At 44.6% G+C, this 14,887-nt stretch overlaps 1 protein-coding gene and 1 pseudogene across 12 annotated transcripts; both read right to left on the bottom strand.

The window, feature by feature from the left end:
• Window positions 1-312: 312 nt before the first annotated feature.
• On the bottom strand, window positions 313-4,113 carry LOC125543885 (uncharacterized). 12 transcript variants are annotated; one of them, XM_087546875.1, is made up of 6 exons: window positions 3,303-4,113; window positions 2,363-2,676; window positions 1,746-1,977; window positions 1,581-1,609; window positions 1,392-1,486; window positions 313-854 (listed from the first exon to the last, which is right to left on the bottom strand). In XM_087546875.1, exons 1-2 carry the CDS (start codon window positions 3,825-3,827, stop codon window positions 2,542-2,544), a joined length of 660 nt encoding a protein of 219 aa, XP_087403001.1. In that variant the 5' UTR covers window positions 3,828-4,113; the 3' UTR covers window positions 313-854; window positions 1,392-1,486; window positions 1,581-1,609; window positions 1,746-1,977; window positions 2,363-2,541. The 12 variants fall into 12 exon arrangements, with proteins under 12 accessions (XP_087403001.1, XP_087403003.1, XP_087403005.1 ...); XM_087546877.1 differs by having other exon boundaries at window positions 1,397-1,486; XM_087546879.1 differs by lacking the exon at window positions 1,581-1,609 and having other exon boundaries at window positions 313-690; window positions 772-854.
• A 4,624-nt stretch (window positions 4,114-8,737) lies between these two features.
• Window positions 8,738-12,673, bottom strand: LOC147979414 (uncharacterized; annotated as a pseudogene).
• Window positions 12,674-14,887: the final 2,214 nt, after the last annotated feature.

Below are 14,887 nucleotides of genomic sequence, written 5' to 3'. Positions count from 1 at the left end.
ACACCTTCTCAACCCGATAAGAGTTCCATTGATAAGCTGATCTATGGGTTCAATACCCATAAATGTCAAGAGAAAAAGATCATGTGATGCATCTCAATTGATTGATTGTTTCATCTCTGCTAAGTCTTCAGAAGGTTGTGGAGCTCTAAATTTCTCTCGAATAGCCGCAACAGAAAAGAATAAACCATACCATACTCAAGTTGACTGTTGCAAAGCTCGTTATAAAACAGAAACGTCAAAGGCCATATCAGGTAATATGCTGATAGGATTTAGAAAACAATGGCTGGGAAAACAAAAATATTTCGTAGTACAGAACAAGCCAACAAAAACATTTCAACACTAAAGTAAAACTGTAGCAAGCACAATGGTTACACTACACTGTTTAGATACCTAATTGCTAATTTAGGTTATGCGGCTGATGGAACCAAAAAATATATAAAGAATCTATTTTCAAGTACTCCCTCTGTAAACGGTCCAGTCCTAGCTATGAGGACATTACACATCAGTCAGAGTTCCATGGAGACGGTCTCCTTTCCTATACCTAAACTATGTATATATGCCTCCATGGAGAAGGACGAAGACGACACGACCCACATCACGACAACACAGTTCTAGTTTCCTTGGTCCATCCCCTTGCTTCTCTTCAGGTCTCTCTACCTTGGTGTTGTCATGCTACTCCTGCATTCCAATCTAACATTTAGCCAATATAAACTCACTGCTCTCTGTACAAGAGAGCAGTAATAGGGTACAGAAGAAAAACTGGAACTTCACTTATCCACTGAAGTGTGTAAAGCCCAGCTCTGAATTTTTGGTTGCACCGCTCATCATCATCCATCTCAAAGAATAGGCAAAATCTGCAACAATATGAATGGCCTTAGAATTAACTGTTGCGAGAATAAAGGATGTACATCTACAACTACAGCAGAATTAACTGTTATGAATTTTTTTTGCAGGAGTGAACATGAGCTTTGTAGTTCTATGTTTATTTTATGGAGCAGTACTGGCATTATTAAAAACAATCCTGTTAGTATTATCATTTTTCAGGTCTTCAAGAAACACATCTCTTCTGTGCTAGATCTAGATACGCCCCGAGGTAGTATAAGTTATTTGAAATCATGGAAAAGCAACCTGAAAATTGTCTGAAGGCATGAAGACCAGAATTCAGAGTAAACGGTTGTAAAATACCAAGAAGCACTTCATGGAATATATTTGATTACTCAGCATTAAACAACCAAACAAGAGTAGTAAAAAATGACCGAAGGATGATTTTAGCAGGCATTTTATGAAAATAATCTAGCCTCATTGTACTGAACACTGAAATGAATCATCAACTAAGAATTTTAAATTCCTGCTGAAATCCTATTGGGATTCAAATTTAGGGCAAAAGAAACCTTGCATTGTTCATCGAAGGGTAAAATTCTCAGGGAATCTTGATTCTGGACCACTCAAATATCATGGAGGTTGTACCATATCCATTCAGTAAAATCTATAACAAAAGAAATGTACGCATACATATCAGGATGAAATTCCTCATATAGATCATTATAACTAAGGCAACAAATAATATTTCAGGCTAGTACCGTGTATGCTTTAATCATAGTATTTTTCACTGCAAATAATATTTGCTCTTTGTCAAAACATACGGGAATGTAAGGAAAAAGTCATACACAAGGGGAAGAGAAAAACGTAATGTAACATTCTTCAAGCCAAATAAACATTAGTAGAATCCTACAGGAGAGACTCACCATAAAATTGGTTCCATTCTTTGAATAACCACTTCATGCAAAATCCCTTACAATATATTCAGACCAATCCATCAACCAAAAAATTGTAGTGTTCTTCACCACTGAACTCTGATTCAAGAACTGAAGGGTATGTCAATTGCATATACTATATTGCATGTTTTCATCTGTCTTTTCCCCTCCAAATGATAATTTTCTCCTTGCCAAAAGACACGAGAATGCAAGCAAAAAGGTCCTGCAGAAATAAGGTGAGAGAAATGCATCCTGTTACAGCCTTACATGTGAAGCAAAATAAGCATTTTGTAGTAAGCATATATGGTAAACTACAATCTTCAGATAACCACATTGGGCAATCATTTACAATCAATTCAACCGACTAATCGGTCAATTCAACACCAGACAGTAAAGATAAACACAAGTTACTAAAAACTTTTGAACCACAGATGCCTTGTGCTTAATCCATATAATAAGACCCACGAGGCAATGCAGAATAAAAATAGTAGCTCTATATCTTAACCAAACCACAGTGCAAATATTTTCCACAAATATCACAGTGAGCGGGATAAGAACAACATGATAAAAACAGCAGCTCTGCATCTTAATCGGAAGTTCATCCCTACCTCGACTCCCTGTCCGCCGCCACCTCCTGGATCTCATCGCCGGTAGCACACCGCAGTCGGCCAGCCAGCAATCAACACCAAATGCACGTTGGCGCCAAACAATGGACTTAAACCAGAAAGTTGGTCTAACATTACATCATCATGCAAATATATGCACTGGAGGGTTAGCATTGAAACCCTCATTGAAACCCTGAAAATGGAAATGCAATACGGTTAGCATTGAAACCCTCATTGCAAAAGAACCACCGGAAGGCCTCAACTTTCTGGACAAAACTGGGTACTCCATTCCACTTGGAATGTACTGGCAGTATGGCCTGAATACACACAAATGAGTTATGTAAGACACAAAGGCAATTGTATTTTGTTGTGCAGCATCATTTACCTAGCACAAAACATTTTTTAAAAAGTGTGTTTCCGTCTTTCTGTTAGCAATTATTTGTCGAATAGGAATGTAAAAGCTATATTTAAAATGGCAGGGTCTTAATAAAATACAATTAGATAGAGCAGCTCAGATGAATCAATAACATCCCTGCTTTTACGAATCCAATTCTTAGAACTCTTGGTATATTGCTATCTCTATCCAGTCTAAATGTACACTCGCAACATCATCTTGCGAAGTAAAAAAAATGATTGGATGCATCCTAAGTGCATAACATGATCTATGAAAACAATTTTACACAAAGCATATGAACCAACTTGAACTATTCAACCACCCATTGCCATTTTCTGAACTTAATCAAGAAAAGTGGCTACATATAGCTAAAATCAAAGAAAAACTATGAGGCTGCAGAAGAGCATCGTCTCCTCATGCCTCGTTTCCTGAGAAGATAAAAGGGAAGGGTTTGCGAACACACAACCATGGCATGCCTCATCGATGAATCAGGGGCCAAGGGGAGGAGGCCGCACGGAGAGAGTAAGAAAGAGATTGGGTGAAGCTCACCTCGGTGCTGGCAACAGAAGCGGTCGCCATCGCTCCTCGTGTGCGCATCTCCCCCAATCTCTCCTCGTGTGCGCATCTCCCCCAATCCGCGCCCCTGGCCTTGACCGCCGCGCCCGCTGCCTGCCGCGCCCACTGCCCGCCGAGCCTGCTGCACCATGTGTGGCGCTCACAGACTAGCCGTCGCCGTGTATCAGTCATGGCACCATCGAGACGCTCGATTTCACCTTTTCCTCGTCTAAATCCCGACCGGAAGACCCTGCCGTTGCCATGGGGCCCAAGTGACGGAGATGGTCGGCTATGAGGACGAAGGAGGGGGCCGACGACGCGGGGAGGAGAGGAGGCGGCCGAGGCGAGACAGGAGAAGAGTCCAGCCGCCGCCGCCCCAGATGCTGGCTGCTGCTCCCCTGCTTTCCCCTCCTCCTCCGTCGTCCCCCCAGATGCCGAGTCCCGATCGAGGCCGCACTCCTCGGCTCGAGGTCCTCCGGCTGAGGCCGGATCAAGGCCGTGCTCGTCGAGGCCGGCCATGGGGCGGCCGCATCTGGGCCACCACGCGACATGACCCTCTTCCCTGTAGCCTCATCCCATCGCGACGGGTCGCCTACCCTGCTCCTTTATCTCACCATCGGCCGACTCGGTGTGGTGGTGGCAGGGATTCGGGAAGGAGGAGGGAGGAGGAAGAGAGGAATGGGGTGTGGCGGCTGTGAGAGGGGGAGGGAGGAGTGCGTGGCTGTGGATCGGGAGCTAGGGTTGGTGCGGTCGTGCCCAATGGGTTCCTCGCTCCAGCCCCAGCCCCCAGGCAAGCCACGGGACGCGCGACGTGGGGTGCGCGAGGAAAGGCTCACCCGACCGAAAATGACCCGCTGCTGACCCAGCCACTGCTAGCGTGAGACGAGCCCACTTGTCATTGGGCAGTAAAATGACTGCGAGGTGACGAGCCCACTTGTCATTAGGCAGTAAAATGACTATGAGGTGAAAAATGATTTAACTGCAAGTGAAGATCCAACGGTGCAACTGAGTTGGAGAGGCAGATAGAACGGCCAACGAGGCCCCAATCGGAGGAGCCTTGTGGAGGTGGGTTGGCTAGCCTCTTTATAGTTTTATTAAATAAGAGATATTGTGATATCCCAACATATCCATGTTCCAACATGGAACAACCTGCACTGCACCTGCAACTAGCAACACTATAAAAGGGGGTGAGCAAAAGCGGTAACATAGCCAAACAACGGTTTGCTAGGAAGGTGGGTTAGAGGCTTGACATGGCAATATGGGAGGCTTGATAAACAAGTGATAGATAGTGTGACATAGCGATAGAACAAACAACTAGCAAGCAAACATAGAAGTGATATCAGGGGTAATGAAACTACATGAATCAACAGTTTTGCCGTCTGGCGATTACAGACGGTAAAGAGCGAAATACAGACGGCAAAGACTTTGCCGTCAGCCGGTTGACGATAAAGTTAGACGCTAAAGCATAAATCAGCAAAGCAAGACTTTGTCGTCAGCTTTTTGTCGGGCAGACGGCAAAGACGGCAAAAACTTTGCCGTCAGCCATACAGTGTAGACGGCAAAAAAGTTGCCTAACAGAGATGGACGCCGTTACAGGTTTGCCGTCAGGCTTTAAGCTCGGGGGACGGCAAAGTTAGAATGTTTGCCGTCAGGTTTTCGTCCACGCGGACGGCAAAGTCTAGCGTTTTGCCGTTAGGCGGGCCAGGAGGCAGACGGCAAAGTCGCCAGGTTTGCCGTCAGGCGGCCCAAGAGGCAGACGACAAAGTCGCTAGGTTTGCCATCAGGCGGCCCAAGAGACAGACAACAAAGTCTCCAGGTTTGCCATCTAGCGACAAAAGGCAGACGGCAAACCCCTGGACTGGGCTGTAGTCCGATTGCACAGGCTTGTGCCACATGGGTACTTTTGCCGTCTAGAATCCCATTTGAATGACAGCAAAAGCTGTGCACTTTTTTTGGCATTATATATATATATATTAATTTAGCACACAATATATATCATAATTTGGCACAGATATAAATTGGTATAGTTTGTATACACAATATATATTATAATTTGGCACAGATGACACATAATTCATAGCACTGTTTCATAGCAAATATGACACAGTTCATAGCACTGTTCCATAACACATTCATATCAAATACCACACAGAGTATACCAAATGCCCATAGCGAGCTAGTCCATAGCAAATACAAGAGTACAATGTGTTCCATAGCAAATGAACAAAGCAGGCATCAATACGTAATATTTGGCACTACAACAAATGTCTTCATGTCCATATCATAGTCCAAAGAGCATCTGTGTGGCAACCTACAAGATGAAATCATCAACATGTCAAATTTTGGCATAATAAAAAAGGGCTTTAAATCATCAAGATGACGAATAGACAAAAGGAAGTACTTTCAGACCTTGTCCAATTTTGAACATGTCAATTTAACATTCTGGATCATGAAGATCTTCAGGAATGGTCTCTAAATCATGAAAACAAATAGCTACTTGTTTCTACTTATAAGATTGATTCATTTTAACACTGTGAATCATGAATATCTTCGAGTGCTCTCTAAATCATGAAAAAAATAGCTTCAGCTGGTCTCTAAATCATGAAAGTAAATAGCTTCAAGAATGCATATAGCTAATTAAGATCATGGTTGAAATGGTTCAAATCTATCATGGTTTCAAATGGTCTCTACTTGTCTCTATTATAAGTTTGATCTTCAAATGGTTCAAGCGGTCTCTGCTTACAAGTTTCTAAATCATGGAGATCATCAAATGGTCTCTAGATCATAAAAATAAATAGCTATGTGTCTCTAATTATAAGACTGATTCAACTTAACACTCTAAATCATGAATAAAAATAGCTTCAAGTGGTCTCTAAATCATGAAAATAAATGGTATCTACTTGTTTCCACTTAAAAATTTGATCTTCAAATCGAATGGTCTCTACTTGCAAGATTCTAAATCATGGAGATCTTCAAATGGTGTCTAAATCATGAAAATAAATAGCTACTTGTCTCTAAATCATGAATATCTTCAAGTGGTCTCTAAATCATGAAAGTCATGGAGATATGTAGGCACTAACCATACTCGATCTCAAAGGTTCGGAGAACCACCATGGTCATTGGCGTTTGGGCCTGGTGCATGTGAAGATCCATCATTATTTGACCCTTGGCCTGATTGATGCTGCAAAGCATTACATGGTTAGCACAAAACTCAGACTAAGAAATGCAATAATGGTGCATGCAAGTATTTCAGATAACTAACCATAGGGGCGAAGCAATGTCAGGCAACTGCATAGCGGGCATACCATTCTGGGTACAATAAGCCTACAAATTATGTTTGAGGAGTGAAAGTTAAGTACTGGTAGTAAAAGACTAGATGTATGTGCAAGGCTATTAAGGAACTAACCGCAAACATTGCAAAGTACTGTTGCATCCTCTCATCCGCTAGTCGCCTCTCCTCCGCCCTCTTCTCATCCACCAGTCGCCTCTCCTCCGCCAACCTCTCCTCCAACTTCTCATCTAGCAGTCGCCTCTGCTCCTCTAGTCAAGACTACAGAATATGGCATTGCAATCACATCTTCAAATCCAACACTAAGAATTAGAATAAGCATACATAGAAGGACTTGGATAGAATACCTCCATCGCAACCATTGCTGGAGTCGAGCGTTGACATATAGAAGATGTTGAGATACCTGACCGAGCTTTGTACTCAGGGAGAGTGCGACGGGAGGACCTAGGAAACATGCCACCTCCAGTCGCTTCCTTGCCATGTTTCCTACCACCTCCAGAGATCATAACCACCTCGTGGTCAAGGGGCTCCAATGTCACATCATACTCAGGCCCTCTCATCTCTTTTGCCTTCCTTTTAAATTTGTCCATTCGATCATAGGCAGTCTTGCTGGTGTAGGCAGGCAATGTGTCATTCTCATCGTAAGGCGTGGCAGATCGGAATGATCCCTTATGGGCCAAAGCGTACGCCACAAAAAGGTTGGGCTCCGGAGCCTTATTGTGAGACGCCTGCAACCAAAGCAACATGATTAAGACTTCATCACAAGGATTGGCAACATGTATGACAAGAAAAAGCTTATGAAGAACAAATCGATGGGAAGAAAGACATACCCAACGCTCGCCGAACCCCTTAAGGTTCAAGTTGCCTTGATGGTGTGGTGGATCCTCCATTGCGGCTCGCCGATTTTTATAATCTAGGTTTTTCTCCATATACTCTTCAGAACACCAGTAGTCCATGATCCACTCCCAGCACTACCCCTTGTCGACACACCATCTCGGAGTAACCTAATTGATCAATTGCATCTCATATACGTCAAAAAGAAATTGAGTGCCAGCCTATTGAGGAAATAACAAGCATGAACATGCTTTACTTGCATGTACTCATCCTTCTTAAGATGGAGGTTCCTACATGGTTTCTTATCAACACTCATATAGCCTTGAGTTGCCTTATACCTGCGGACGGCTAAAGGGCGCGCCTCATGCATCAGATTGCACACAAGCTTCTTGCAATGGTGGTTCACGACTGCTCGTGCCTCCTCCAAGTTCCCTTCCTCGCATCTATTGAAATCCTGCAAATACACGCGACACCAATCGAGATTAGGCAATTGACTAGCTATGAATTATAGATATGTAGTGTGTGAAGGAAACTTAATGATTACCCAAAGTTCGGCAAAGACCCGCTCCGCTTTGTTGTGAAACTCGATGTTGTTTGCTACACCAAGATCCTCGTAGGCTATGTAGTGGTACCAAGTCCGTGCTGGCTCTGGAACATTGACCTCCCCAGGCAAAGTAACTGTGCCAGGGTAATGCTCCCTCAAGAGGATCCAAGGACGCCATTCACAAGCCGGTGCTTCTTACCCTGGGAATCTCCAACTGTCGCCCAATCGCTATATAATGAGAAGCCAAAGTTATTAGCAATTGTCGCAAACATTGAAGGTAGAAAATGGGAAGCCGAAGTTAGTTTACCTTTCTCCATATGGAGTAATACATGGCCTCTGCTCGATAGGAAGCCCTCGTTCCGGGAGCCTTGACGAACCACGCATGTACACGGTTCGACCCTCCTCAACTTGGATAAAACCATCATTCTCGTCGTCGGCGGTCAGGGCCCCTGACCGATCCTCGTCCTCCTCCAGCGACAACCACTCATCCACCCTCTCCTCAGACATGGGGGAGTGAGACACCGGCTCGTCCTCCACCCCCTCATCCTCAGGTGGTGTCACGACAGGTGGTGGCGAGGGAGGCCGAATCGGGTTTCTCCTAGCCTTTCCTCCACCTCTTCCCCGGCCTCTTCCTTTTACTCGATGAGCCTGAGAGGAAGCCTAAGGAGGATCGGCGAGAAAACTGCCAATCAAATTTCTCGCTAGGGGAAATGGGGCCTTATTTGCCGGGTTACCCCTTTTCCCATGCAAGCTCACCATGCTTCACTCACCTGCCATGACAAAAAGTAAGCAGTTAGTACAAATGTAACATTATAGTTCAAATAAATAAGCATAAGTCCAAAGAATTGGCGCAATGAGAATTACTAAGGCAATTATATTACAAATACATTATAGTTGAAATAAAGAAGCATAAGTTCAAAGAATTGTCACAATGAGAATTACTAAGGCAATTATAGTACAAATAGTACATTATAGTTCTCATAAATAAGCATACGTTCAAAAATAATACAAATTCAACGTTACAGCATGTTCATGATCATTTGGGTCATGGTAACCCAACTAGTACAAAATCAACATTACAGTTCAACACTATAACTAAAAATAGTCGGGATCACCCGGATCACAATCCATATCTTCTTCGGGGTCAGTTCGGGCCTCATCATCGGTATCACGCGTGTCATCAAGGATGTCGTCCTCGTGTTCACCATCATCGTCACTATCATCGGCAATGCCTAGACGTAACCGTTCAAGCATTGATAGGTCTTCCACGTTCGTAACCTCTTATTCCTCTTCTGCTTCTTCTTTGTCATTGTCAATGTGTACTTCCATGCGTGGATGGATGTTGGGACGGCCTCTAGGCCCATGTTCTTCTTGGAAGAATTCTCCATCATAAGTGTCGGGGTTGATGTGAGGTTCATAATCCTCTTCATTCGGGGGAGGATGTTTACGATGTGGCGGCACATCGTACACGACATCCCAACCCTTAAGGTACTTTTTGGCATGAATACTTGAGATAAAAAACCTGTGTCGCCTGTTGAGCCACAATATAGACATCTTCTCATTCTAATTTGTTGTCTTGTCGAATTTCGACTTGCCCAATATCATCTCTTTGCCTAACCTTCTCCGGATCGAACCAATGGCATTTGACGACGACGACTTTTGGAGGATTTGCCCCAAAGTAATGTAGTTCATATATTTCATCAACTCTTCTAATACTCAACTCCATTGCAAATAGCCGACACTCCGGTGTTTCTTGTTTTTAGAACGGCCCGACGTTCCTTGTTCCCATGTGTGCGGAGGCGATACCCATTGATGTCGTAATTATCGAACGTACTGACCTTATAGTCAAACCCATTAGCAACTTGTTTCAATTCTTTGTCCCTACAAGTTTAAGCGGAAAAGATTATTGTATTAGTCGCACGCAATACCAACTTCAAGTCTACATAATAAGAAGTATACCTTTGCTCTGAACCAAGAAATCAAACCGTAATTGCCGTCTCCTTCGCCAACAAGAAGCTCATACTCTTCAAGTGAATCAGGTTCGACCCCTCCATCAGAGAATTGGGCAACGAATTCACTTTGCAATGAGAAATGAGCGGAGTTAGATACAAACATATGAGTAGATGTTACATAATGTACCCATCACTTACTCAATGTACGGCCACACTTCTTTTAGGTTGGTGAGGATATACAATGTAAGCGATCTCCACTCTTTTGGATCCAATATCTTTGAACCAGAAGCACCCACATGTCCGAGTTGGCCTTTGAAAAGGCTGAACTTGGATTCATGCCCGGGGTCGCTAGTATTGTAACGAGACTTTGCACTATGCAAGCTTGGAATATTGGCCGCATAACATGATGTGCTGAAGTTTGACATCTCCTCCGCCAAGAATGCATCGGCTATGGATGCTTCAATTCTACGTTTATTTCTACATTTAGCTCGAAGAGTCTTTTGCATTCTCTCAAGTCCATAGCACCAACGGTTCTGCACAGGGCCACCCATTCTTACCTCGGAAGGGAGGTGTAAAATCATATGTTCCATCGGATTAAAGAAGCCCGATGGAAAGATCTTCTCTAGCTTGCAGAGCAACTCGGGGGCCTGTTTTTCCATGTCATCTATCACGGTAGGAGATACTTCTTTAGCACAAAGAACACGGAAGAAATAGCTAAGCTCTGCCAATACTTCCCAATCATCCTCAGGGATATAGCCTCGAATCATCACGGGCATTAACCGCTCAAGCCATATGTGCCAATCATGACTCTTCAACCCACAAAGCTTCAATTTATCAAGATTCACTGCCCTCATTAGATTCACTGCATACCCATCGGGGAACAACAAAGTTTTGAACCACATGAGTATCTCCTTCTTTTGTTCCCTTGTAAGAACAAACCTAGCCCGTGGCATTGTCCAATTTTTCCGGCCCACGGGTTCCCGCAAGTTTTGTTTGGGTCTATCACATAGCTTCATCAGATCAAGTCTGGCCTTAGTATTATCCTTCGTGATCTTGGGAATGTTGAACAATGTGCCAAAAATGGCCTCGGCGATATTCTTTTCAGTGTGCATTACATCAATGTTATGGGGAACCTCGAGCTGGTGGAAGTAGGGGAGATCCCAGAAGCATGGCTTGTGAGTCCAGGCGTGTAGTTCATTATATCCCAGGAAATACCCTGGACGGTTGGGATCGGGCTGGAGAGCATTTAATTCATCACGAATCTGTTCACCCGTCATCTCAGGTGGTGGCGAGTGTTCGACAACTTCACCTTTCATGAAGTTCATCTTGTTTAGTCTGAATGGATGGTCAGGGCGCAAATGTTGTCTATGGAAATCGAAGCAAGAATACTTGCGACCATGCTGTAGCCAACGACACTTAAGGCTCGCCTTGCATCTTGGGCATGCGAACCTCCCATGCACAGACCACCCCATGAAAAGTGAATAGGCCGGTAGGTCATGCAATGAGTACTGGTACCAAACATGCATTGTGAAGTTTTTTTGCTAATAGCATCGTATGTCCGTATCCCATTCACCCAAGCTTCTTTCAAGTCATCTATCAGTGGCGGCATGTACACATTTATATTGTTCCCTGGATACTTGGGCCCTGGAACTATCAACGATAGGAATATGTGCTTGCGTTGCATCAGGACGCCTGGGGGGAGGTTGAGTGGAACAACAAACACGGGCCAACAACTATATGTCTTTGACACCATACCAAACGGATTGAACCCGTCAAGTCCGATGGTGATTCGTACATGCTTTGCCTCTTCTACTTTCTGATGATGTATTCGATCAAAACTCTTTCATGCTTGGCCACAAGACGCATGTACCATCATCGGCCTCCCATGGTCATCCTTGTCAGGTCTTTTCCCATATTTGTGCCATGTCATCATTTTGGCCGTATCTTCGTTCAAGAAAAGCCATTGAACTCTTGGCAAGATTGGAAGATATCGAAGAACATTTGCAGGGACATTGCTCTGCTTCTTCACACCATCATCGATGTCTCTCTCAACATACCTAGAGGCTTTGCACTTGGCACAGTACTTGTCGTCGGCATACTCTTTTGTAAATAAGACACATCCGTTTGGACAAGCATGTATCTGCTCATAGGGCATGTTTAGTGCACGGAAGATTTTCTTTGCTTCGTACCAACTTTTAGCCATTTTGTGACCTTCAGGGAGAGAGATACCCCAAGCGGTCATCATCGAATTAAAGCAATCTCTGCTCATGTTGAACTAGGACTTCAGAGACATTGCTCGTGCGATGGTATCCAGCTGACACTGTGCCGTGTACTCGTGAGGAGGTTGTTGTGACGAATTCAACATTTCTAGGTAAGCCCTCACGGACTCCTCCGGTTCTTCCTCTGATCCCTCTTCACGTGCATCATTGAAGTCAGCTACCATGTCAGCGATCCCGGTACCATTGTCATTGGTGCGCCGACGAACCACCTCCTCTCTGCTACGTTCAGGCTCGCCATGAAAGGTCCACCGGGTATACCCAATCTTAAACCCATGCTTCTGAAGGTGTTTACCCATCGTCTTCTTCGACTGTTCTATATCGTTCTTGCACTTCAAGCAGGGGCACCAACTTTTTCTCTTGCCACTAGCAAATGCTGCCTCCACAATTTCATTGGTCTTCATCACCCATTCAACGGTCATGTCTGCCTGACTAGGGTGGCCAGTGTACATCCACGCATGATCACCCATACTTGCACTAACAGTAGGTACACCAAATTTATATTCATCAAGTTAAGTACTAGATACACAAGTAATTACTTTTGTCATACTATTTACGCCTTAGTTTTATTTTTTACCATAGAAAAGAGAAACAGACATTCATGGGTTGAATCCTATCTCTAATAGGTAAAGATGGGTCCAAATCCCACCCGAGTACGTGTAGATTGGGTTCGTTTCCCGTGCTCTACTCTGGTCTGAGGCAAAATTTCGGCAGCACCTCCCCGCTGTTCTCTAGATACACGTCTCGGCAACAAGCCGAGAGAATGTGTACCCGGAGAACAATGGGGAGGCGCTGACGAAATTTTGCCTCGGACCGAAGTAGAGCACGGGAAACAAACCCAATCTACACGTACTCGGGCTGTCCATGGATAACATGGACAATTAGAAAGGATGACAGTTATAAATATGCAAATACATGCATATTTATAAATGCCACCCTTTTGAACGGGAGATGCCTAGGTTACGCGACTTAACATGAAAATAAAATCTAGTGGCATTGGCACGACGACCGGAACAGAGTAAATAAGGGGAGTGGGGATAACAGTCGAGCTCACCCCTATATGATCCGTGGAGGAGGTAGTGGACGGCGATGGTGACGGTAACAGGACCAACAGTTCTTCTGGAGGTGAAAAGATTGATCCCTGCACATCAAAGCACCAGCACAACCAACATAAGCACTCGCGGAAAATTTGAACAGAAACAAAGATGAACAAGTATAAAGAAAGGATGCATCAATCTTCTTCATATAATTGGTTTACCTGCAGATCTTATGGACAAGCATTTGAACAAAGGAAACACTCATAAAAACAAAGATATATAGTATCTACATTTTAGTTACAATATGGATCAGATTTACCTATATTTAAGCCATGTCATTATTGTAAATGTACTACGGCAGTAAGCATGAAATCCTTGTGGCCATTAATTATTTTATATGGTAGGCAACAATGTTACAGATACAATTTTCACTTGAACTTTTGACATACTCTAATTGCTCAAACAAGATTTCCTTTAGTTTTAACAAAAATACTATTTCCATGCTAACAATCATCAACAGAACTAGATTACATATTCTTTTTCCCCATCTCATCATGCTAAGGAGTGCAAAATCATCAACAGAACAGAATTTCTAACAAATGCGTGTAGCAAAAATGAGCACATACTATTTTCCCCAATTACAACATCCATTCATCCATCCATCGATCAATACATCCATCCATGCAGCGATGCATCCATCCATCTAGGGCAGAGGGGTAGGAGAAGGAATGCTCACCGTGGGGGCAGATGGGGAAGAGGGGGAGATAGTGCCCGGTGGCCGTGTAGTTGCCTCTCCTTTGCAGTCCAATAGCGGCGGAGGTGGTGCCCTGCGGCGGCGGCGGTGGCGGAGGTGGTGCCCGGCAGCGGTGGTGCCAGCGCGGTGGCGCTAGGGCACGGGAGGAGATTCCGGCGACGGTGCGGCCATTGGAGGAGGGGTTGGGGGCGCGGTGTAGGAGGGGGCAGCGGTGGTGCTGGAGAACGGCGGCGGCGCTCGAACCCTAGCGCTGCTCTCTATTCTGGTGGTGCGGGGCGAGGGGAGCGGTGGGGCTGCGATCTGTTTTTTTGTCGGCGCGTCCGACCAGGCTATCAGTGGATTGGGCTGTTTGCCGTCTGCCACTGGTCTCGCTGACGACAAACCCTTTTTCTTTCTTCGGGGGCATGTGTTGCGTGGCCGTGTTTTTTTTGCCGTCTGCAAGTTAGCGGAGCTGACGGCGAACTCACAATCTTAGTCGTCAGTTAACGGATGAGTTGACGGCAAAGTACATTGTAACTGGCGTCCGTTCAGGTGCCGTATTTGCCGTCAGTAGGGTCAGAGATGACGGCAAAGAACACGTCTTTGCCGTCTGCCTCATTTTTGCCGTCACCTTTTGCGTACGTTCGCCGTCTGTAATTCTTTGCCGTCTGTTATTCGTCTGTTTTACCGTCAGTTATTCTTTGCCGTCATCCACTAACGGCAAAACAACTCTTTGCCGTCTGCCCCAATGTTATGATGACGGCAAAGAACCTCACTGACGGTAAACTAGCTTATTCCTATAGTGTGATCATCTTGCCTGCAAAATTCTCAGGGTTGTCGAAAGCTTGCTCCTCATAAACATACTCAATAGGATCCTCATTCATGAACTCGTCTCCCGGCTCTACCCAAAGCAA

The sequence above is a fragment of the Triticum urartu genome, chromosome 3A (genome assembly GCF_056163025.1).
Source record: "Triticum urartu cultivar PI428250 chromosome 3A, HENAU_Tu73, whole genome shotgun sequence".
Lineage (NCBI taxonomy): Eukaryota > Viridiplantae > Streptophyta > Magnoliopsida > Poales > Poaceae > Triticum > Triticum urartu.
This window is presented reverse-complemented; position numbering and strand designations above follow the sequence as displayed.